The sequence below is a fragment of the Camelina sativa genome, chromosome 2 (assembly GCF_030686135.1).
Source record: "Camelina sativa cultivar CO46 ecotype springtype chromosome 2, ASM3068613v1".
Classification (NCBI taxonomy): Eukaryota; Viridiplantae; Streptophyta; class Magnoliopsida; order Brassicales; family Brassicaceae; genus Camelina; species Camelina sativa.
This window is the reverse complement of record NC_141881.1, coordinates 3,177,892-3,200,701: the sequence shown is the minus strand read 5'-3', so window position 1 is coordinate 3,200,701 and position 22,810 is coordinate 3,177,892. Positions and strand designations below refer to the sequence as shown.

At 37.6% G+C, this 22,810-nt stretch overlaps 3 protein-coding genes and 1 pseudogene across 4 annotated transcripts; 2 read left to right on the top strand and 2 right to left on the bottom strand.

The window, feature by feature from the left end:
* The first annotated feature begins 116 nt into the window (after window positions 1-116).
* LOC104716326 (sphingolipid delta(4)-desaturase DES1-like) lies at window positions 117-4,100 on the top strand (annotated as a pseudogene). The gene is made up of 2 exons (XR_015576673.1): window positions 117-437; window positions 3,185-4,100. The product of XR_015576673.1 is annotated as a sphingolipid delta(4)-desaturase DES1-like (transcript).
* Window positions 4,077-10,352, bottom strand: LOC104716315 (uncharacterized). The gene is made up of 18 exons (XM_010433702.3): window positions 10,027-10,352; window positions 9,896-9,923; window positions 9,679-9,779; window positions 9,374-9,577; window positions 9,020-9,263; window positions 8,550-8,725; window positions 8,384-8,466; window positions 8,048-8,120; window positions 7,527-7,592; window positions 7,294-7,336; window positions 6,698-6,837; window positions 6,210-6,422; window positions 6,000-6,084; window positions 5,576-5,870; window positions 5,207-5,471; window positions 4,880-5,099; window positions 4,583-4,797; window positions 4,077-4,489 (listed from the first exon to the last, which is right to left on the bottom strand). The coding sequence occupies exons 1-18, from the start codon at window positions 10,150-10,152 to the stop codon at window positions 4,340-4,342; spliced, it is 2,727 nt and encodes a 908-aa protein (XP_010432004.2). The 5' UTR covers window positions 10,153-10,352; the 3' UTR covers window positions 4,077-4,339.
* Window positions 10,353-13,635: 3,283 nt separating this feature from the next.
* Window positions 13,636-16,119, bottom strand: LOC104716304 (monothiol glutaredoxin-S17). Its single transcript, XM_010433694.3, has 3 exons — window positions 15,761-16,119; window positions 15,594-15,668; window positions 13,636-15,076 (listed from the first exon to the last, which is right to left on the bottom strand). The coding sequence occupies exons 1-3, from the start codon at window positions 15,929-15,931 to the stop codon at window positions 13,856-13,858; spliced, it is 1,467 nt and encodes a 488-aa protein (XP_010431996.2). The 5' UTR covers window positions 15,932-16,119; the 3' UTR covers window positions 13,636-13,855.
* Window positions 16,120-17,621: 1,502 nt separating this feature from the next.
* LOC147948206 (uncharacterized) lies at window positions 17,622-19,319 on the top strand. The gene is made up of 2 exons (XM_087465747.1): window positions 17,622-18,068; window positions 18,144-19,319. Exons 1-2 carry the CDS (start codon window positions 17,622-17,624, stop codon window positions 19,317-19,319), a joined length of 1,623 nt encoding a protein of 540 aa, XP_087321873.1.
* Window positions 19,320-22,810: the final 3,491 nt, after the last annotated feature.

The following is a 22,810-nucleotide window of genomic DNA, read 5'->3' as shown; positions in this document are numbered from 1 at the left end:
CATTTAAAAATTGAAAGGATAAAAATGACTAATTATATTATAGTTAAGAAAACCCCGCAAATTATTCCATTGAAAATCTCTCTACAACCATCATCTCCTAAATTGCACCACACCATTCTTCAAAACTAATTAACCTTTTTCTCTCGTTTCACTTTCTCTTTCTCTCTCTCTAATTCTCTCCCGTCGTCACACCGTAAAAAACAAAACAAAAACTAAAATACGACGGGAGAGATGAACAAAGGAATAAACCATAATGGGGAAAGGAGGACGTGAGAAGGTATCATCAAAGGAAGAAGACGGAGAAAGAGAAGGAGTCATGGCTACAGATTTCTTTTGGTCTTACACTGATGAGCCTCACGCTTCGAGGAGACGTCAGATTCTGTCTTGTTACCCTCAGATTAGACAACTCTTTGGTCCTGCCATGGGCTTTCGTCAAGGTCCTTGTTCCCTATCTCTGTCTATATCATTTTCGTTCTTTGATCTATGATCGTTTTTAAAAAAAAACATTTTTCTCGTACGTCTGTTTTTGTTCTTGGTCCTCTTATTTGATTGTAGTTGATGCATGAACGAAGGTTGTTAAAGAAACAAACGAATCCTTAAAAAATTTGGATACGTTTTTATCCTATGAGCTTGTGATACATATGTGACCTTGCTTGCTCCATTAACCATTAATTAGGGTTTTTACAATCGGTATTAGGTTTTTTTTTTTTTTTGAGTTAGTTTGGGATTTAGGGTTTTCACGTTTTGGACATGAGTCCGAACAACTGAATTTTATTTTGGTTTGAGTTCAGATAAAATTATAAAATAAATAAACTATAGAAATCAGTATCATCCATATTTAAGCCCTGATTGGTAGTACACTTTTAAGATTTTTAAAATGTTTAAATCTTCACATCCATTTTTTTTTGTCAATCACACTTTTTTTTGTTTTTAATTTTTTAAAAGCTTTGAAAATCACTTTTTTCTCTTCCTTGTCTTCCCATTTTTTTAAAAGCATTCTTTTTTTCTCCCTTTTATATTTAAAAGCTCTCCAAAAGTATATATATATATATTTTACATATTTATTATTATAAAATAATTATTCTCATTTTTTATCCTTCTTTTAATATCTATTTCAATAATAAAATTTATTTTTTATCATCATCACTAATAATACTGAAAAGAGTTTATGAAATTCATCACTAATAAGAGAATAACATTTAAACAATACATTTATTAGTGGTTAATGAATTTTTGACTGCTCATATAACTACTGAACAGAAAAAAACATTCAAAACAATTAAAAACACTATTGATATTTGCCAAAATAATCAATCACCAAAAAAAAAAAAAAAATCAGAATATTGTTAGCGATAGTTTATATTGACTAATGGTATTATCACTCTTTTAATTTATTGTTCAAATGTATTGTTAGCAAAATTTTATATTGATTAGTTTGTTTTTAATCATGATATTTAAAAGAAATAGTTACATTACTAATAGTTGTTTGTTTTCAAACAAAGACCCTGATAGTTAACGACTTACTTTTGGCTGTAGAGACTTTGACTTAAAAATTTTAGTTGTACAGAATTTGGCTTTAGTTTATTTGACTGTAGAAATTTAACTGTTAAAATAGCTGTTATTTTATTATTATATTAAATAATAATAATTAATATATACTATGTCAGAAATTAATTCATATTGCATTTTAATGACAAAATAAATTTTATTAAGAATAAATTAAAATTTTGAAAAATATAAGTCAATCAAATATATGATTTTGTTTGAAAACTAATTAAAACAAACAACTATAAGAATAAGAAATAAATATTTGAAGTTGTAGACATCAATTTATTAAGTTATTAAAACCCATATTTGTCACTCTATTTATAATGGTTTAAGTAATCTTCCAAAAATAGAATGTAACTATTTCTTTTAAATATCATGATTAAAAACAAACTAGTCAATATAAATTTTCGCTAACAATACATTTGAACAAGAAATTAAAAGATAGTAATAATACCATTAGTCATCATAAAATTAACAATATTCTGATTTTTCTTTTGTTTTTGCTGATTGATTCTTGATTGATTATTCTTGCAGATAGTGTTTTTTAATTGTTATGAATGTTTTTTTTCTATTGAGTAGTTATATGAGCACTCAAAAATCCATTAACCACTAGTCAATGCTTTGAATGTTATTCTCTTATTAATGATGAATTTTATAAACTCTTTTATAGTATTATTAGTGATGATTTTGAAAAAATAAAATTTATTATTGAAATGTATATTAAAAGAACGAAAAAATAAGAATAATTAATTTGTAAATATAAAATATGTAAATATATATATATATATATATGTACTTTTGGAGAGCTTTTAAATATAAAAAAAGGAGAAAAATGCTTTTAAAACTGTTTAGTTGTATGAATTTTGACGCTTTAAATAAAATGGGAAAACAAGGAAGAGAAAAAAGTGGTTTTCAAAGGTTTAAAAAAATTAAAAGCAAAAAAAATGTGATTGACAAAAAAATGGCTGTGAAGGTTTTAAACATTTTTAATATCTTAAAAGTGTATTACCAATCAGAGTCAAAATCACATATTTGATTGACTTATATTTTTCAAAATTTTAATTTATCATTAATAGAATTTATTTTGTTATTAAAATGCTATATGAATTAATTTCTGACATAATATATATTTAATATTAATAAAAAAAATAACAAGTTGTTGGTAAACAATCAGTCTACCGTCAAAGCATGTACAACCAAAGTCTCTACGGCCAAACGTAACTTGCCAGTCAGGCCTTAGTATACTGTATTTTGTATATCTATTTTTCAGGGTTTTTTGTATATATTTTACTTAGAAATATTAGATTTTAAAATATCTACTTAGCATAAAGTTTTCTTAAATCGTTAGGGTTATCATTAAATCTAGTTGGTTATTCTGGTTTGGTTTCGCCTTATTTTTTTGCTACACCCTCTCTAATCCAATATTTTTTGGTGAAAACTTTTTTATTCACTTGAATCAAATACTGAATTCCCGGTCTAGAGTATATATGAATGTCGTCAACGTGACAAAAGGATAAGAGAATATGAAATGTCACATTCACCAAAATATTTCAAAATCTTTAACTTGTTTTTTGGTTTTTTCGCTTGTTACCTTAACTCATATGAATAACCAATTTTCTTCTATTTGCCTATACAGATCACGTTAGTAGTTGTTCTTCAACTTTCAACAGCTGCAATCCTTCACAACACAACCTCGCCTTTTCAACTCCTGTCTACAATCGTTGGCTCGGTATTTTCGCCAACTTCCCAATCGGCGTACCAATGTCAGTAACTTTCCAAAAATACCATCTCGAGCATCATCGGTTCCAAGGAGTAGACGGTATTGACATGGACGTTCCTACTTACACAGAAGCTCATTTAGTAACCAACATCTTTGCCAAAACCATATGGGTCTTCATACAACTCTTCTTTTACGCTCTTCGTCCACTCTTCATCAAATCAAAACCACCCGGTTACTGGGAGTTCATCAATTTCTTCATTCAGATTGGTTTAGATGTATCAGTTGTTTTCTTCTTCGGATGGAGATCGCTCGCGTATCTAATCCTGTCCACGTTTGTTGGAGGCGGGATGCATCCAATGGCGGGACATTTTATCTCAGAACATTATGTTTTTAACCCGAACCAAGAGACTTATTCGTATTACGGTCCATTGAATTTGCTAACATGGAGTGTCGGATACCATAACGAGCACCATGATTTCCCGAGGATACCGGGAAATAAGCTGCATTTGGTGAAGGAGATTGCAGGAGAGTACTATGAAGGTTTGGAGTCATATAAGTCATGGTCACAAGTGATTTACATGTATATTATGGATAGAAGAGTTGGACCTTTTAGCAGAATGAAGAGGAAGCTCTCAACTACACAGAAGTCTGACTAATTAATTTACTTTCTTCTTTTTCTTCTTAACTTAAACTTTTAACATCAAACTCTGTTTTGTATGAGGGGTTTGTACAATCGTTGATTTTTGTACCTTGGAGAACAAATATGTTATATTAGGTCTATATCACTATAATAGAAAACCAAAAGATATATGAAAATGGTCTTTTAAATTTATCATTTAAGAGTTAATCATATGATTTAGGATGGCTTAGGCTTTATACTAAACTAATAGTTCAACCAAAGGTTCACAATAACATCAACATTTTCTGTTTGTTCGTTGTTTTTTTCTCAGACTACATCTTCAATCTCAATGCAGGGGTAATAAATATATTATAAGCTCTTCAAAACTGCTATTTTGTGAAAAAACAGCGCCACATAAAAAAACAGAGCAATATATTTGTTAATGAGCATCTTCAAAACTGTGAATTGCTAAGGAAGGTAACTATGCATCTTGTGCTCTGGAAAAGCTTATCCATCTTCTGCCACACCAAACTCTGAGTTTCTAAAAGCGCCTTTGCCTTCTCTTGTAAACTTGGGTGGCACCTTATGGTCTCACCGTGTATCTGTCGAACAAATAAAACCAAGTTTTGATAAGAATCATCATTCCCACCCCGAACCAAAAAAAAAAGGCAAAAGGTATCTGTAATTTCATTTACCTTGAGAAATAATTTCACAACCGCCTGCATAAACTCAAAGTCGTTTTTGCAAGAGATCTCGTTGATGAAGTAATCCAGAAGTTGCCCAATCGATATAAACTCCGGTCTTTTGATAATCTCTTCAATATCTTCTTCATCTATGATTTCCAGCATCCGTAACTCCATATCGAGAGCTGACGGGGACAAACTCTTTATGTAGTTGGTAAAATCTAAAACTGCAAAAAGTACAAGCAGCTCATTAACAAAGAGAAAAGCTTTTGCTAAATATGTAAACCTTGAAACAAAGACCCCACTTACAGTGTTTTGAATCCCATGAGGATTTGAGAAGTTTTGAGAATGGAGATTCCAATGCATCAAAGTTCTTCATGCTATCCTTTTTATTCTTCTCCTCATTCTCCCCATCAGCTTCCGAGTCATTTGGCTTGAATAATATATCTCCAGAAAGCGAGGGAATTGAGGGCAAGAAAAAAGGAGCCTTTTCAGGTTTTTTGGGAGGCTCTATTGGTTTATTGCGGGCCTATGAAACAACATCAAACATTAATTGAGATTAATTTCCACAAAAAAAAAAAAACTGGCTGAAGCAACAACGCGAATAACATAAATGAAAGTTGTGAATATACAAACCTTTATTATATCCAAGTTGATCAAACTCTGCCATTGGCTTTTTGGCAATAAAGACAGAGTAACAAGTTCTGGGATCTGCTTAGGGGAAATTGAGAAACTGCTAGCTTGTGGAGTTTCAGAACTTTCTAAAACTTGCGTCTCCATATCATCATCAGCTTCAGAAGATGTCAACGCAGAGACTGAAGGCAATTTAACATTTACGACATCTTTCCCACTAGCATAAGAATCAACACTCGGAAGCCCAGAGAACATGGATTGGTTAACCCTGACAGGTCACCAGGGGAGAGAGTGAATTCGCTGAACTATTACAGAAAAATTGTAATTGTAACTGTGAGAAAAAAAGAATGGAAGATTAGTTTGAGAACTTACCACAAGTAGACCCCGTTCTGATCAGAGTGGGCAGTTGCCAAAACGTCCATATTTGGTGATAAAGACAATGCTGTTATCGGTACATCGACATGCACTCCATCAATCTGCTTTGCCAATATGACATCCCAAATTCTAAGACTTCCATCCATGCTAGATGAGAGGAGCCACTTGCCATCCTCACTAAAGCACATATCCGTTACACGGTCTGTATGACCTCTGAATTCACGAACCATCTTTAGTGTCACAACATCATACAAACGGATAACAAAATCATCTGCCACCGTAGCCAAAAGACCTACCAAGGGATAAGGATTTAGCAAAGTCAGAGACAATACAGTGATGCCCTAGGGGAAAATGACGGAAAAACATACATATGCGAGACTGTACAAGGGAAAATAAGTAGGGTAAGAATAAGGAAATATACCATTTACACGGTGGTAGACAATTTTAACCAATGAACATCCAACATCCCACCGGGACTTTAACTCCCGCTTTTTGAAATCCCAAACCTGTATTACACAAACGATATATTACAGTCAATTTTGAGTCATAGCCTAGAGTCAATGTTGAAGGTAGGCAAAAGCCAATTAAGCAAATAATGACTTGAAGGATGAACAAATAAATCTTTCCAAACCTTTATGTCTCCATGATATCCTGCACTTATCATGAGTGTATTTGTGGAGTCACAAGCAACTCCAATAACTTCTCCGTCATGGGCGTACCTACTTTTCTCTGAAATATCGAAGTAACTACCCCGGCTGATGCCAGATTGGAGGTTGAATCTCTCAATCCATCCACCCGCTGTTCCGACTACTGCAAAGTTTCCACAGGCACTGATTGCACATGCCTATCAAACAAGCAATTTTTTAAGAGTTCAACAACCACTAGAGAGAAAAGAAAAAAACAGTATTGCTAAAAAGAGATGGTTCAAAGGTACCAAGAAACCCTGAACATTCTAGAAGGAACTGTAACTAAACTTATTTTTTATGAGATTGGTTTTTCAAGAGGGTCAATAATGTAAAGTAAACAATTTCAACCTATAAGTACTAACGCACATCTACTTTTCTTGTTAAGAATAGTGATAGAAGTTAGAAGTAAGGATAGTCAATTTCGATCTTGAACCTTAATTGGTGTTGGATTCTCAGGGCATGGTTTGAGGATATGCTCTCCAAGAACAAAGTTCTGAAGTCTCCATACATATGCTTCTGCTGTATCCATGTGGCAAGTGACAACATTGCACCAATCACGCTCCCTAATTTCAGCTTCAATTTTTGGAAACAAAATAATTGCAGTCATTAGGAGGCATAACCAGAAAATAACAAGTTGTGGGTTATGCAATTTTCTCGTCAACAACATGCAAATTCATAGGACAACATAAGATAAAAGCTAAGCTCCACTTCACAAAAAAGTACTTTCTCTAAGGGGATCAACCAATAAACGATTGCTCTATTGACAGAGAGACAGCCACTTTGGATCTAATTACTACACAACACATTTTGTAGAAATTAATTGGTTTCAACCTATAAGTCTTGTTTTGTTCAGACATCATAATATTAAGAATGTGATCTAATTACTACACAACAAATTTTGTAGAAATTAATTGGTTTCAACCTATAAGTCTTGTTTTGTTCAGACATCATAATATTAAGAATGTGATAGAAAGAAGCCAAGCAACATCGTTGTATGAAAAGTAAAGATCAAGTTATATAGATAAGTACCGCAATCAAATGAAACAACAGGCTTCAATTTAAGCTCTTCGTCCTACATAGAGAAGAAAAATAATATAAGCGAAAGTATATAAATTCCAAGCATACATGTAATTACGAACACGCAAAATCTAAACACAGTATATTAGGCATAATATTTGATAAATTGAATCAGAACCACTTAAAAGCATGCTAACTCGCCCTTGAAAACTTAAGAGAAATCATAAGAAATTATCAGGCTATACCTTCAGTCGGAGTTTTTTGGCTCGCCTGGATATGTGTCTTTGAGAAAGCTCTCTACTTTGTTGCTCCTGATGGAAGTAATTAATGTAAAAAGTAAAAACTGTTATTGTCAATGGACAGATCTTCAGGAAGAATATACAGCACAAATTAAGAAACAATAACTCAACATTTAAAAGAGCAATCAGATTCATGAAAAATTCAAACAAACACGAAGATGAAAAGATTCTTATCAAAAGAAGTGTAAGGTATGGTGAGTAAAAAACAAGAAAAAAACACTAAATTTTTGCCAGTGACATCTAACAAAAATACCAGCCAATTTTGTAAACTTTGCATCTAAACCAGTACATGATGAGGAAAATGATCATTAATTACTTAATATGACAATAATGAAATTAGTGATCGTAAAGCAACAACTGAATAGTCAATGTCTACAATATAGCTCTATAGTACAGACTTTCAATGTGTTTTGTTATCTTTGCTATAATCCTGATATGAAATTTACTAAAGCTATATCATATCTTACTTGGATGACAGAGAAGAGACGGAAGGCACGATCCTGGCCAGCAGACAAAATGTGCCGTCCATTAGAGTAGAACCTACCACATTTAGAAGTCAAATAAGATTAAGAGACCTTTTAATGGCATGCTCACGATATAGCCACCATGAGGAAAATTCTCTTTCTAAGAAAGACATTCATCACTATAAAAATAGCCAACTGGCAGAAATTATCATCAGGGTGATCAATATTAGTTACTTTAACAATGTATAGGGATCATAAATGCTACTTACACACCAAAAAATTAAAAATCTTATAATTCATCAGATAATTCAGTAAGATGCGGACGTCCAAGCCAATTACCTGATACACAAAGGAGGAGCACTATGCCCAGAGCGGAAGCGTAATAGGCGAGGATCAGAATCATTCGTATCAAAGATCCACATCTACAAGTATAAGGAATAAAAGATATTATATTTGGCATAGTGGATGAAAATAAATTCAACAGGTAAGAGAAACCTCAGCTTACTTTGAGTGAGTTATCTGATGATGCACTCATTAGCACGGGCTCATTTGCTAAAAAGTTCAATGAGATTATAGAACTGTCATGTGCATCCCTTATGACTGACTGAAGCCTCTTTTTGTTAAGATTCCAGATACTTATGACACCAAAGGAACCTCCAGACGCAAGAAGAGGACGTCCATCTAACATGACAGGATACACATGTTAGCACTGTAAAGTGGACATATGAACATATTTCCCTCTAAATCAAGAAAAAAGCTACTAGTACAATTACAACTTAGACTCATGAATCGTTTGAGCTTGAAACACGTGTGAACAAATCTAATTCATGAAACATTGAGTGCATAGATGGTATAGCTATGTAATAGACAAAGGGGAAGACAAATGTTTTTTGCTGCGAAATCTATTTAAAAGGTACTAAAACCAAGAAGCACTCAAGGACTTTAAAATAAGAACTACAGGACTAAGGTGTTTACCTGTACTGAAAGACAAAGCAGTAACAGCACCTCGTGCGGCATGTTCAAATGTTACGATCTCATGGTCCAATTTAATGTTATGCACATGGATCTTTCCATCAGCACACCCAATGGCAACAACATCCAGAGCAGGGGACGAAACACAACTGGTGACAGATGAACCCCAACCCTTGAACTCATAGAGCATCTTCTTAGTATTTATGTTCCATAGCTGCAACGGACCCTCTTGGCTCCCTACAAGAACCTACCATGTGGTTCCAAGTAAGAGAAAATTGAATAGAGTTATATAGTCTTGTCAACAACAGAGGACACCAGAAGTAAAAAAGATGAAACACTGAACCAAGTAGGACTAACCTTGTTCAGATAAGTATCTGGGTGAACAATAGAGCTCGGGGTAAACTTTCCAGTAAGCTGAAGATTTCCAATGGGAGCTAGATGTTCTTCGATTCCTTTGAATGCCCAAATGAACACATTTCCTTCAACATCAAGACTTAGCACATGTTCTCCAAACAATAGTAGCAGGTCAACTTTAGCAACATGTTTGCTCCAAGTTGCTACCTGATACAAATCCACAATGAGAAACAAGATAGTTGTAGAAATCAAGATTAAGTTTTCAAGTTGCTAAGCGAAAGAACATGCTCAAAGTTAAGTTTTTTTACCTGATGAGCACGCCTAAAAACAGCGATTTCATTTCCAAAAGCAGCAAAAGTGTAGTCACGGTAAGAAGCTAGAGCTCTAATTTTCTTTGGGAGTTGAGGACCTTAAAGATAACACCAAATTAGATTATTAGAAAATCAAAGCTCAATGAAACAAACCAGAATGATACTAACTTAGACAAATATTCAATCTTTAAGTTTATGCTTCAGAAAAACTTACTGATAATGACAAGATTGAGCTTGGCACACTGCAAGCAAACGAGACAAGGAAACCAAATTAACCAAGAAATCTAATGAATAACACAAAAACACGCAAGTCAAAGTAATGAAGATGGGGGCGGAGTTACTTACATTATAAATCTGAAAAGCTTTGCCAACGCTGACGGTGACGAAAGTCTCGGTACCTAATCGCTGGACGGAGAAGGGAACCGTACTCGTTATGTAACCTATTGCTCTAAACGGTTCGAAGATTCCCATCTTCGAGTGTGTACTGCTGCTTCGAACCAGAAATTAGGGTTTCTAAGGAATGATTTTGGGATTAACAAACTGGTGATTGTAAGAAGAGAGAATCGAAGAAAAGAGCTTCAGAGAGGAAAACGCGGCGCAGGAGCGATGGGGAGAGAGACGCAACAAACAACTCCACACAAAAGGGTTTAGGGTTTAACGAATTAATTTTTTTTTTTTTTTTTTAACAAGTCCGAACATTTGGTTTTCCGGTTAAGTGTCGTTCGGTTTAAATGTTATTTATTTTTTTGGTTTGGAGTTAGAACTGGAATTTTTTTGTTCAATTTGGTTTGGAGATATTTTGGTTCGTTTTTTTTTTGGATTAATTATTGAAAACGAATAATTAATTTTGGTTTATGTGATCGATTGCAGTTTGGTTTATTTGTTAACTATTGCAGCCTGGTTTTAAACTGATCTTTCATTTGTTTTGATTTTAAGACATTTTGGTTTGATCGCATAATGGAGTTTAATTCCAGCCGTCGCATCAAGCTTTTTCTTTACTCTTAATACCTGAATCTATATAAGATTAGGCTTGTTGATTAAGGTAAAAATGAGTATCCCACTCCCACATGTTATTTTTTTCTCAAAATTTTGAAAAAGTTTAAAAAATTATGGAGATCAATACGGAGCAAAAACACACGATAATTTTTAGAAACCAACCAAGTACACAGAGTCTACTACGATTATTTAAACAGACTTTGAAACAAGAGAGACATCATAACCAACCAAGAATAGAGTCTACGATTATTGTGATAATTGAGATCATTAACTCTTAGATTCAAAATTTTGAATGTTATTTCAAAAACGAATTTGTCTAACCTTCATAATATTGCAAAACATGCAAATTTTGTACTGAAGACAATAATTTGTCATTGTTTTTTTTATGAACTTCAGTTATCCAAGTCAAGAGTATATCATCAAAATATAAATTTTATAATAAGTTTTTTTAACAAGGTAGGTTTTGAAAACAATATTTATATTAATCAACCAATATTAATTTATCTATTTATTATATACATACTAAATTAGGTCTGCCTAAATACACTGGTATAAGAAAATATGTTAGCGTGTTAATGGCAACAGATTTTTTTATTATGCAAAATCCACTTTTTAAGCCATTTACAATTATAACAAAAATAGATTTTCTAAAATTTAGGAAGTTTTAGAGGATTTTGACAATTCCTTCATAAAATCCAAAAACCAAAATTTATGGGTTTTTCAACGTTACTTTTTTATTTCTCTTGTTCATATAAAATGAAGTAAGTATATGTTGACCAAAATAATTAAATAAGTGTATATAAAAACAAAAAACTAATCAAGTTACCATTCAATATTTTGCAAAAACTAAAATCTACATCAAAAATCAAAAATTACAAAAACCAAAAACCAAAGACCAAAATCTAGAACTCATTTAAAAACCAACAAAAAAAAAAAATCATGGCCTGAAATTTTTAGTAGTATTCCAATATTGATTTTACATTTTATTTGTTATAAAAAAACCAGATTTAGAGTTCACACACTCCACCCTGCAATACAATTTAACAGTATTACATCATAATAAAATTAGATTTTAATTATATGCACTCAATCCCAAATTGTAGGACTTATAATTTTCATATCAAAAGAATATGTGTATTATATCTAATTTATATTTTACTTGGTATTAATAATTAAAATTAATAAAACATAATCTTCAATGAAAAAAATGAAAACAAATATTATCTCATATTTGAAAAACTAACATTAATATATTTGTTCCATATATCGTAATCTCATACGTAATAATTTAATACTTGTCTAACTAATTTTAAAATAAACCTATACTAATATTATAATAATATTCCAAAATTCATATAAGTTCATTATTTCTTTTCAAAAATTATGTTTTCCTGAAAATTAGAAGAAAAACATGAAATTAAAGATAAATTTAATAATCCCAAGTAACTATTAGAAGAATATATGCATAATATGTAACATATGCTCTAAGTTACATAAACATAAGAAAGCTCAAAGAAATTTGTTCTTTCATAATTAAATTTTGGCAAAACTGAAGAGAAAAAATGAGATATTTTATAGAATTGTGCTGTAATTTTATTTTATAATATGAAAATATCATCATAAAAATTAGACAACTGAGAAGTGACCGTAATTCTAGTGGCAAATGATAAGTAATATTTTATTTAAAAAATAAATTAAAATTATTATGAGAAAAAAATATTGTTTAGATTTTACGACAATTCTATAAAATCTAAACCCTAATTCTCAATTGTCAACCCAAACTGATATGTAATCTCTTTTTATGGTAAAATCTAATTTTAATTCTTATGTGTCAATTCAAACCGACATATAATTTCGTTTAATTGTAAAATCTAAATCCTATTTATAAACATAAATCGACATATAACCTAATAAATCAAAATTAAGTAATTTATTTATTAGTTTTAAATTCAAACTGATATTTAAGCTTATTTACTATAAAGTCTACAAATATTTTGTCTCCGTACTTAGTTTTGGTTTTATAATTTTAATTTTTAAATAAAATATTACTTAACATATTTTCATTGGTTTATCAAAGAGAAGGTGAACAAAGGGTTCATCCCTAAGGGTGAACTCAAATATTTTTCATATTTAATTCACCATGTGTAAATTCCTATATGGAAGTTTATATGACATGGAGTGGTAAATCTTGGGAAAAGGTTTTGATTCTATCGAAAAACTTAACGAATTGGGGTTTCCTTATTTGGTCATATCATTTCGGGGAAAAATGATCATTTATGATGGTATGAGGTCCAAGAGAATGATTGAGTTTTTGCAATTCAAAATCAAAAGAGCGATTAGGTTCAAATAAATAAAGGATTTCTAATAACCTTGTTTTGTTATTCTAATTTCTAAGCTCATTTAACATTTTTTCCAATTATACAAAGGAATTGGACCCGGAGAAAAGTCCCACCAAACCGGGTTTGGTTGAGTAATTGGACCCGGTCCATATTAGCGCATGTAATTTCTTCAAACCCTCTCGCACTTCGTTGTGCGAAAGTATGTCAAAGCTTCCGAATTCAACTTTCTCCTCTTTAAGGATGTCAACTACTTTACCTGCTAAACCCACACGAGTACCTACCCTATAAGATCCTTGTAAAACTTTTTTGAAATTTTTAAAAGTTTTATAAAAACCTTTTAAAACCTTGTAAAGCTTTTAAAAAAAAACAATCTGTTAAGTGGCTATCAAAAAAATTATTTCATTTCGATTGAAGTTTTGGTCTAAACAAATTATTTCATTTTGCTTTGATTCGGTTTGATGACATAAAGGAGTTTAATACCAGCCGTTGGATCTTAAAGAACTCTCGACACAGAGAGATTGGAGTTAATCCTAGCCGTCGCTTCAAGCTTTCTTTGTTTTATTTTAAACCGAGTATGTAAATAAGCTTCCTTTGTCTTGAATTTTAGTTTCTTGCTCGATTTTAAAAGCATGTTATTAAGATAAAAAAAGGCATCAATTTATGTTGATACAAGGGAGGAAAAAAATGTGATGGATCTGATAAACTCATTCAGCAATAGAAATAACAAGACAAAGCTTGGAGTAGCAACAATGTCAATGTGTTTGTAACCTAAACATATTATTACCAGAGCTTAAAAATGTTCTCTCTCACCATGACAAAGCACAGAAAGACTATCTTACTTACTCTGATAGAGTTTCTTTGAGCTCACCACTCTCACTTAGCTCCATAATGATATCACATCCTCCAATGAGCTCACCTTTGTAGTAAAGCTGAGGAAAAGTTGGCCAGTTTGAGAAATTCTTAATCCCTTGCCTTACTTCTTCATCAGTCAAGATATCAAACGATCCGAAATTCACGTTTACTCCTCTCAGTGCTTTCACAACTTTGGAGCTGAATCCGCATTTCGGTTCATCTGGTGAGCCTTTCATGAAAAGCATCACTTCCGAGGAGTTTATCAACGCCTTCAACCTATCTTCAAGACTCTGTTCTCCAATGATCCCTTTCTCAGACAAAACCTTTTTCAGCTCACCACTCTTTTGCATCTCCAAAACAATGTCTGACCCACCCATAAGCTCACCTTTCACGTAGAGCTGAGGATAGCTCGACCAGTTTGAATACACTTTAAGCCCTTGACGAACTTGGTCATCTAAGAGTATATCGAAACTCCCAAACTCGATTTTCTCTTGGTTGAGAATTTCAACCACTTTCCCACTAAACCCACACTTTGGTTCTTCCGGTCTTCCTTTCATAAACAGCATAACTGGTTTGGAATTGACCAGACCTTCAAGGCGAGCCCGGAGGGTCTCGCTTAAGCCCGTGTTGCCTGAACTTACCGCTCCTCCTTTTCCAGCTTCATCCTGACTTGCTTTTGAACCAACTGAAGTGACACTAAGATCTTTAAAAGCTTCTTTTAATTCACCACTCTCATGCATCGCTATTGCGATATCAGCTCCACCAAGAAGCTCTCCGTTGCAGTACAGCTGAGGAAACGTTGGCCAGTTAGAGAATTTCTTCAAACCCTCTCTCACTTCGTTATCTGAAAGTATGTCAAAGCTTCCGAACTCAACCTTCTCCTCTTTCAAGATGTCAACTACTTTCCTGCTAAACCCACACCTAGGCTCCTCAGGAGTACCTTTCATGAATAACATGACAGGGTGAGAATTGATGAGGTTTTCCAAACGGTTCTTGAGACTATCAGGGGTAGATACAGGCTGAGCACGGTCTTGTACAGTAGCTTTCGCATTCTCTTTCACAGTTTCAAGAATCGTTGGCCCAGCAGCCAAACCTAAGCTAGCAGGAGCAGCAGGCTCCGCAGAAGTACTAGAACCCGCAACTTTGCCAACCTTGTTAGCTAAACTTGATGGATCTGCTCCTTCAAGTGTATCCACAGTTTTGCCATCCTTCAATAAGAGGAAAAGAAACGAACTCACAGTCAATATAAATACCAACTTTCAGAACAACCACTACAGTACAATGACAAAGATTCAAGCTTTGAACAAACTCTCAATGCTATAAAGACAGAAAATTGCAACCAAACAAAGAATGAACAAGTATGATTGCATCAAGCAGTACTGCTAATAATATGATTGCATCAAGTAGTACTGCTAATAATATGATTGCATCAAGTAGTACTGCTAATAATGTATGCTTCCAACTCAAGAGCTAGATTGTTAGGGGAACCAATCAGAACAGAACAAAGAATCAAATAAGTATGATTGCATCAAGGAGTACTGCTAATAATGTCTTCTTCAAACTCTGGACCTAGATTGTTAGGGGAATCATCATCTTCTAATTCTACCAGATTAGCTTATCAGTTTGAAATAATCTAACAGAGAGACACAAACCAATCAAAACAAAAACCCTAAATCCTAAAACTTTCGGTGAAATCATAGGGAAAAAAGAAACCTATAAATCTACCTTGAAGAAGACGAAATAGGGCACAGCAGCAACAGAGTAAGCCTCAGATATCTCAGGATGCTCCTCAGCTTCGACCTATAATAGAAGAAACCGTAAAAAAAAAAAAAACCATTGAAAGAGAATAAAAGAATTTGATTGGTAAGAAAGAGAGAATAAAAGAGACGAACCCTAAAGAAGTGAGCACGAGGGAAATCGGTAGCGAGATGAGAGAAAACTTGATCCATCTGCTTGGAAGCGTCACACCAAGAAGCCCAGAAGTGAAGCACGACTGGTGCGCCGCTCTGGCGCAAGTTATCAAGCTCCGCCTTTGATGCGACATCCTTCACCGTACCACTCATCTTCCAATAGCAAAGAGATGAATCTTCTTCGATTTAGAAATTCTTCTTCCTTCTGTTGCTGGAGGAAGGAACGAGAGAGAGAGAGGTCTGTAAGACAAAATAAAAAAAAAAGTACTTTAGGTTTTTTTTTTATGTGATTGATGCTCATTCATTAGTTTACAATATTTATTTAGTTACCCTCTCAATCTATTAAACCTTACGAATTAGGATACTAATTAGAGATATTTCTGATATCAACCCTCCTCGAGTTGGATTATTATTAAAACATATATTCTTTTCTTTTTTCTTAGAAAAACTGTCAAATACTCTGCTTCGCATAGAGAGGGCTAGACGAAATTGTCTCCCATGGAAATAAAGTACTGTTTCGTTACAAGATCTCACTCTCTCACACATATATGCTACATGGTCGTCTTTGTCATGACTCATGTGCAGATACAACGGTCGAAAAAGACTAATTTAATAGAAAACATTATATATTTATTTAACCTACAAGTATGCATTGTTTGAAACTTGTTCTAAACAATTAACAATTACATAAATAATGATAAATTGATTCGTCTCCCGTACACATATATGCTGATGATATGCAAAAATACTTGTTCTATAAAATTAAATCCTCACTGTCTTCGCTCATTGTTCATCTTCTCTCACTGGTCACTGGAACTCTGTGTTAGGGGTAAATCCAACTCCAACAAAAGGGCCCGGCCCAGGAAAAAGCCCATAAATATCCCTTTCGAGAGAAAAGGGTATTATGGTATTTTTCCTAGACGAACCGACACGATTCCCTATAAATACGGGTGTACGGCCTTTAGAAAAGGCGATCGGAGAAAAGCAGGAGAATTCGTACAACAAGTACAAGAGCTTAGCTCGTCCAAGCAAAAGTCAACGGTTCTAAGCTCATAGCTCGGAGAATCGACGAGATATCAGCTCGTCTACTATCCTCGTCTACTTTTGTAACCCGTTTAAGTCGCGTTGTAGCCCGTCTTTTGTGTTTCGACATCAATATAATAGAAGAGAACTTCGACCCTCTTTGACCGAACTAAACATACTAATTGTGACCGAAAGGGACATCAACAATTTGGCGCTCCAGGTAGGGGGAGCCAAGTCAAAGTTTTCTAAAAAATTGAAGAACGGACCTACACCGACTGGACGAGATGACAGTAATTGACAAGGAAAGAAGCAAAGAAGCAAGCTCGTCGGGGGAACGATCACCCCGGCAATGGATCAAGCGGAGCAGACAGTCCTTCCCATGTCGGACGCTCCAAGAAAGACCGTGACAGTAGAAAGTCCGGAGACCTTCGTCATAGCTACAAATTTGACGACCCCTGCGACCGCAGAAGCACCACAGGCGTCGACACAACTTTCTTTGCTCAACAACCAGCCCGTCTCTAGCATAGACGAGCTGTTCCGAGGAATCTTAACACGCCTTGACCAGCAGGAAGAGCGAACAAACAACCGTTTGGATGCACTCACTGCGGCACAGTTTAACTCGCAAGATGAAATCAACCATCTCAACAACGCTCGGCTCAACCAAGTGAACTTCACCTCGGTAAGAACAACGCCAGGGTCGTATGTGCAAACCAGCGGGTTAGGACGTAATCCTGCCCAGCACCCTATCGAGCGGAATAACGACGTAACCGATCTAACGAAGGACGCCGAGCTAAAATAAATCAAAGAGCAAATGAAAGAAATGGCCGCAATGATTCAAAAAGCAACGGATAAGGCACCCCAAGTCGGACTTATGCTCGAAGCAACACAGCGAACTCCGTTCTCTCGAAGACTCGCTACGACGACGGTCAGACGGGCAGTCAAGCCACGGTTGGGTCACTATGACGGAACGGTCGACCCGCGAGATTTCTTACTCACCTTTGGCGTAGCCCTTGGCCCTTTACAGTTCAGCCCGGTGGAATACGACGCTGGAGCTTGTCAAGTTTTCGCCGAGCATCTAACAGGAACCGCATTGAGCTCGTTCTCGAGACTCCCACCCGGATCAATTGATAGTATCAGGGAGTTGATAACCGAATTTTTGAAGCAGTTTTCTGTTTTGTTCGAGGATAAGAATTCCCATGCCGACTTATACGCCTTAACTCAACACAAGGGAGAATCGCTTCGGTCCTTTATAGGGCGATTCAAGGAAGTTTACGTCAACATTTCAATTCCGGACACTGCCGCAGTTGTCGCACTTTGAAATGCGCTCTGGTATGAATCTCAGTTCAAGGAAGAGCTGTCTTTAACGTACATCGAGACCGTAGCCGAGGCATTACTCCGAGCCGCAAAACACATTGGGCTCGAGGAAGAGAAAGCTATCAATGCTAAGAAGCATTCTTCGGAGGCAAGTGCGATACCCAAACAGCCAGTAGCTGCGGCTCCAAAGGTTGACTACGTCGAGCCTCGACAACATTTCATCAAAAACCAAGATCGAACTCGCCGAACCTTTACGATCGGCGAAAACAAGTATATACGGAAAGAGGGAGGTGAAAATAGTGCAACCCCGTACTGCGACTACCATCAGAGTACCACCCACGCAACTGACGAGAGTCACTACCTCCAGAAGGTCTTGATGGAGCGATACAAGAAAGGGGCAATAGTCGTCGAGCCCGACAGAAGCAAGACAACCCGACCTGGACGAAGTGACGCCAAGCGCGCCGAATATATCGCTCGAAAATTCGTCAAGGATTCAAAGGTACTAGCCGACCAAAGCAAAGACAAGATGGAAATTCAGAACCTACTCACCGAACGGCGCGAAGACAGCGGTAACGAAAAACGACCGCATACAGACCGCAAGCCCGACCAACGCCCTCTGACGATACGACGAATCAACATGATAATGAGCGGGCTAGCCGGATGCAACGATTCGGTCAGAGCGATCAGAGATTATACTAAGAAAGCTGAAATGACGAAATCTTGGCCGACAAGGTTCGAGGCTGAAGGCATGCCAATCACTTTCGACGGAAAAGATCTAGAAGGTTTGGACTTACCGCATAACGATCCATTGGTCGTCGAACTCTTGATCGGAGAAAGCGAGGTGACGAGAATATTGATCGACACTGGAAGCTCAGTCAACGTCATCTTCAGAGACGTGTTGGCCAAAATGGAAGTCGGCGAAGGGGACATTATGCCAGAATGTCACTCTTTAACGGGCTTCGACGGGGATCATCTTATGTCCGTCGGCACCATCACCTTACCAATCTTCGTTGGGGGGATAGCCAGATACTTCCGGTTCGCGGTCATCGACAAGCCAACGATCTACAACGTCATCCTCGGAACATATCATCAGTGCGTTAAGTTCCCAACTTCGAAAGGAATATACACACTGCGTGGCAATCAGCAAACTGCACGGGCCTGTTTCCTGATCGAGCATAAGCTTCGCACCGGAAAGAATTTATAGCAATCAAAGCAGCGGGTCGGTGACAGTAGCACGTCACCGACAGACGGAAAGCCGACTGCCGTCCAACAGGGCGTTGCCGCGGTCGAGGAGGTGAGCCTAGACGAGAACGACAAGAAACGATGCGTAAATATCGGCACAGAGATAACATCCGCCATGAGGAACGAGTTGATACTCTTCCTCAAAACCAACATCTCAACGTTCGCATGGAGCGTGGCTGACATGAAAGGAATCGACCCAAGTGTCACGACCCATGAGCTCAATGCCGACCCAACGCATAAGCCGGTCAAACAGAAACGGCGCAAGTTAGGGCCTGAACGATCGCAAGCAGTGAACGACGAAGTTGACAAACTCCTCGGCGCCGGGTCAATCGTGGAAGTAAAATATCCAGAGTGGCTAGGTAATCCGGTGGTCGTCAAAAAGATGAATGGAAAGTGGCGAATTTGTGTCGATTTTACCGACCTTAATAAGGCTTGCCCAAAGGATAGTTTCCCATTGCCAAGAATCGATCAGCTCGTCGAAGCGACTGCAGGCAACGAGCTGTTAACCTTTATGGACGCCTTCTCCGGTTACAACCAGATTCTAATGCACAAGGACGACCAGGAAAAAACATCATTTATCACAGATAGAGGGACGTACTGCTACAAGGTCATGCCTTTCGGCCTAAAAAATGCGTGAGCAACGTATCAACGATTAGTCAATAAGATGTTTGCCGAGCAACTCGGCCGGACTATGGAGGTCTACATCGACGATATGCTCGTCAAGTCACAGCACGCAAAGGATCATATCACTCATCTGCGACAATGCTTCGATACCCTTAATAAGTATGGGATGAAGCTTAACCCGGCCAAATGCACATTTGTAGTCAAATCCGGCGAATTCCTTGGGTACTTGGTAACCAGACGAGGCATCGAGGCGAACCCGAAGCAAATTAAGGCGATCATTGATCTACCACAACCAAAGAACGCCAGAGAAGTACAACGATTAACTGGACGGATCGCTGCTCTAAACCGTTTTATATCCAGATCAACCGACAAGTGTCTACCATTTTACCAGCTTCTCAAAACAAAGGGCAAGTTCAAATGGACCGAGGCCTGTCACAGCGCGTTCAACGAGCTAAAGAACTATTTATTGACCCCACCGATCTTAGCAAAACCGGAGCTCGGCGAAATCTTATTTCTTTATATCGCGGTCTCAGAGTCGGCCGTCAGCGGTGTACTCGTTAAAGACGATCGAGGAGAGCAACGACCCATCTTTTATATAAGCAAATCACTCGACGACGCGGAAACTCGTTACCCGACAGTCGAGAAGGTTGCCCTGAAAGCTCCGACCGTATTTCCAGTCGCACACTATCGCTGTCCTATCCAACCAACCTTTACGATCTATACTGCACAGCCCGAGTCAATCGGGCCGACTAACAAAATGGGCAATCGAACTTAGCGAGTACGACATTGAGTATCGAACTCGTCCAGCTGCAAAGTCCCAAGTACTCGCTGACTTTCTGATTGAATTACTGTTCGGGGAAGCCGAACCAACACCCAATGACCCGTCAGATGACCGGTGGACCCTACATGTGGACGGGGCATCCTCTCATCTTGGGTCAGGGATAGGGATTCGACTAACTTCGCCGACCGGAGAAATTTTGGAGCAATCCTTCCGTCTCCGATTCCAAGCAACCAACAACGTCGCCGAGTATGAAGCACTCATCGCCGGGCTTAAGCTCGCTAACGGAATGCAGATCAAACGGATACGAGCTTTTTGCGATTCTCAGCTTGTCACCAACCAGTTCAGCGGTGAGTACGACACTAAAAGCAAGCCCATGGCAGCCTACCTTGATGTCATCAAGATTCTGTCAAAACGTTTTGACAAATTCGAGCTAATCAAAATCCCCAGAGGGGACAACGCTCCGGCCGATGCTTTGGCAGCACTCGCTTCGACATCGGACCCTGATCTGCGACGAATCATCCCGGTAGAAAGCATTGATACGCCGAGCATAGGTGAAACGCATGCCGAGACTTGTCTCGCACTCCACCAGCCCAATGATATCAGAACCACCTATCGAACGATGAGGACGCACCGGGGGTGCGAACCTGCGTCTGGCAGCAACGCGACTGATTGGCGAGTTGAAATCCGAGCATACCTAGTTGACGGTGACGTGCCGACAGACAAATGGGCTAAGCGGAGATTAAAGGCTAAAGCCACCCACTACACCTTGATGAAAGATCATTTGCTTCGATGGACGGCGTCAGGAGCCCTTTTGCTTTGCATACACGGCGACGACACTGAACGCGTGATGATGGAGACACATGAAGGAGCTGGGGGAAATCACTCAGGTGGCCGAGCCTTAGCACTACGAATCAAGAAGCACGGCCATTATTGGCCAACTATGATATCTGACTGCGAAAAGTTCGTCGCCAAGTGTGAAAAATGCCAGCGACACGCCCCCATTATTCATCAGCCGACTGAACTCCTACGAGCCGGAATAGCTCCTTACCCTTTCATGCGCTGGGCGATGGACATCATTGGCCCACTACCAACTTCCAGACAAAAGCGATATATACTCGTCCTAACCGATTATTTCACCAAATGGGTCGAGGCCGAGTCTTACGCAAATATCAAAGCTAGGGACGTCCAACTCTTCGTCTGGAAATACGTAATCTGTCGCCACGGTCTCCCATATGAAATAGTCACTGACAACGGATCGCAGTTCATCTCCCTGCAATTCGAAAATTTTTGTGCAAAATGGCGGATCAAACTAAGCAAGTCGACGCTGCGATACCCACAAGGCAACGGCCAGGCCGAAGCTACCAACAAAACCATACTCGATGGTCTTAAGAAAAGACTAGACGCCAAGAAGGGTGCCTGGGCCTACGAGCTTGATGGAGTACTTTGGTCCTACCGAACAACCCCCAGGACGTCCACTAACCAAACCCCATTTTCCTTAGCCTACAGGATGGAAGCGATGGCACCAGCTGAGGTCGGCAGTTCGAGCCTCCGGCGAACAATGCTCGTTCAAAATACCGCGCTCAACAGTCAGATGCTCTTGGATAGACTCGACGAGTTAGAAGAAGAACGAGACAAAGCACTCCTACGAATCCAGAACTATCAGCTCGCCGCAGCCAAGTACTACAACAAGAAAGTCCACAATCGGCATTTCGACGAAGGCGATCTCGTCTTTCGTAAGGTCTTTGAAAATACCGCCGAACCGGACGCCGGAAAAATGGGGGCTAATTGGGAAGGACCGTATATAGTGTCTAAGGTCGTCCATCCCGGCGTGTACGAACTCTTAACAATGGGCGGCAAACCAGTGCCGAGATCTTGGAATTCGATGCATCTCAAGCGCTACTACTACTGAAAATCACCAGGCGAGCTCGGCTATATTCAGCTCGTCCTTTCTATAGTTTAAATAAACATGTAAATGTGAACTACGAACGGCTTGATCCCTCCTGATCGGAGGGTACGTAGGCAGTCCCATTCTACGGGACACAGCCGCC

Coding starts and splice junctions, on each gene's coding strand:
- LOC104716315 (XM_010433702.3), bottom strand. CDS start 10,152: ATGGGAATCTTCGAACCGTTTAGAGCAATAGGTTACATAACGAGTACG. Junction 9,578..9,678: donor TTTTTAGGCGTGCTCATCAG/GTAAAAAAACTT, acceptor GATTTGTATCAG/GTAGCAACTTGGAGCAAACA. Junction 7,593..8,047: donor GTCTCTTCTCTGTCATCCAA/GTAAGATATGAT, acceptor TACTTCCATCAG/GAGCAACAAAGTAGAGAGCT.
- LOC147948206 (XM_087465747.1), top strand. CDS start 17,622: ATGGCCGCAATGATTCAAAAAGCAACGGATAAGGCACCCCAAGTCGGA. Junction 18,069..18,143: donor TTATAGGGCGATTCAAGGAA/GTTTACGTCAAC, acceptor TATGAATCTCAG/TTCAAGGAAGAGCTGTCTTT.
- LOC104716304 (XM_010433694.3), bottom strand. CDS start 15,931: ATGAGTGGTACGGTGAAGGATGTCGCATCAAAGGCGGAGCTTGATAAC. Junction 15,669..15,760: donor CTCGTGCTCACTTCTTTAGG/GTTCGTCTCTTT, acceptor CTTCTATTATAG/GTCGAAGCTGAGGAGCATCC. Junction 15,077..15,593: donor CCTATTTCGTCTTCTTCAAG/GTAGATTTATAG, acceptor CTCTTATTGAAG/GATGGCAAAACTGTGGATAC.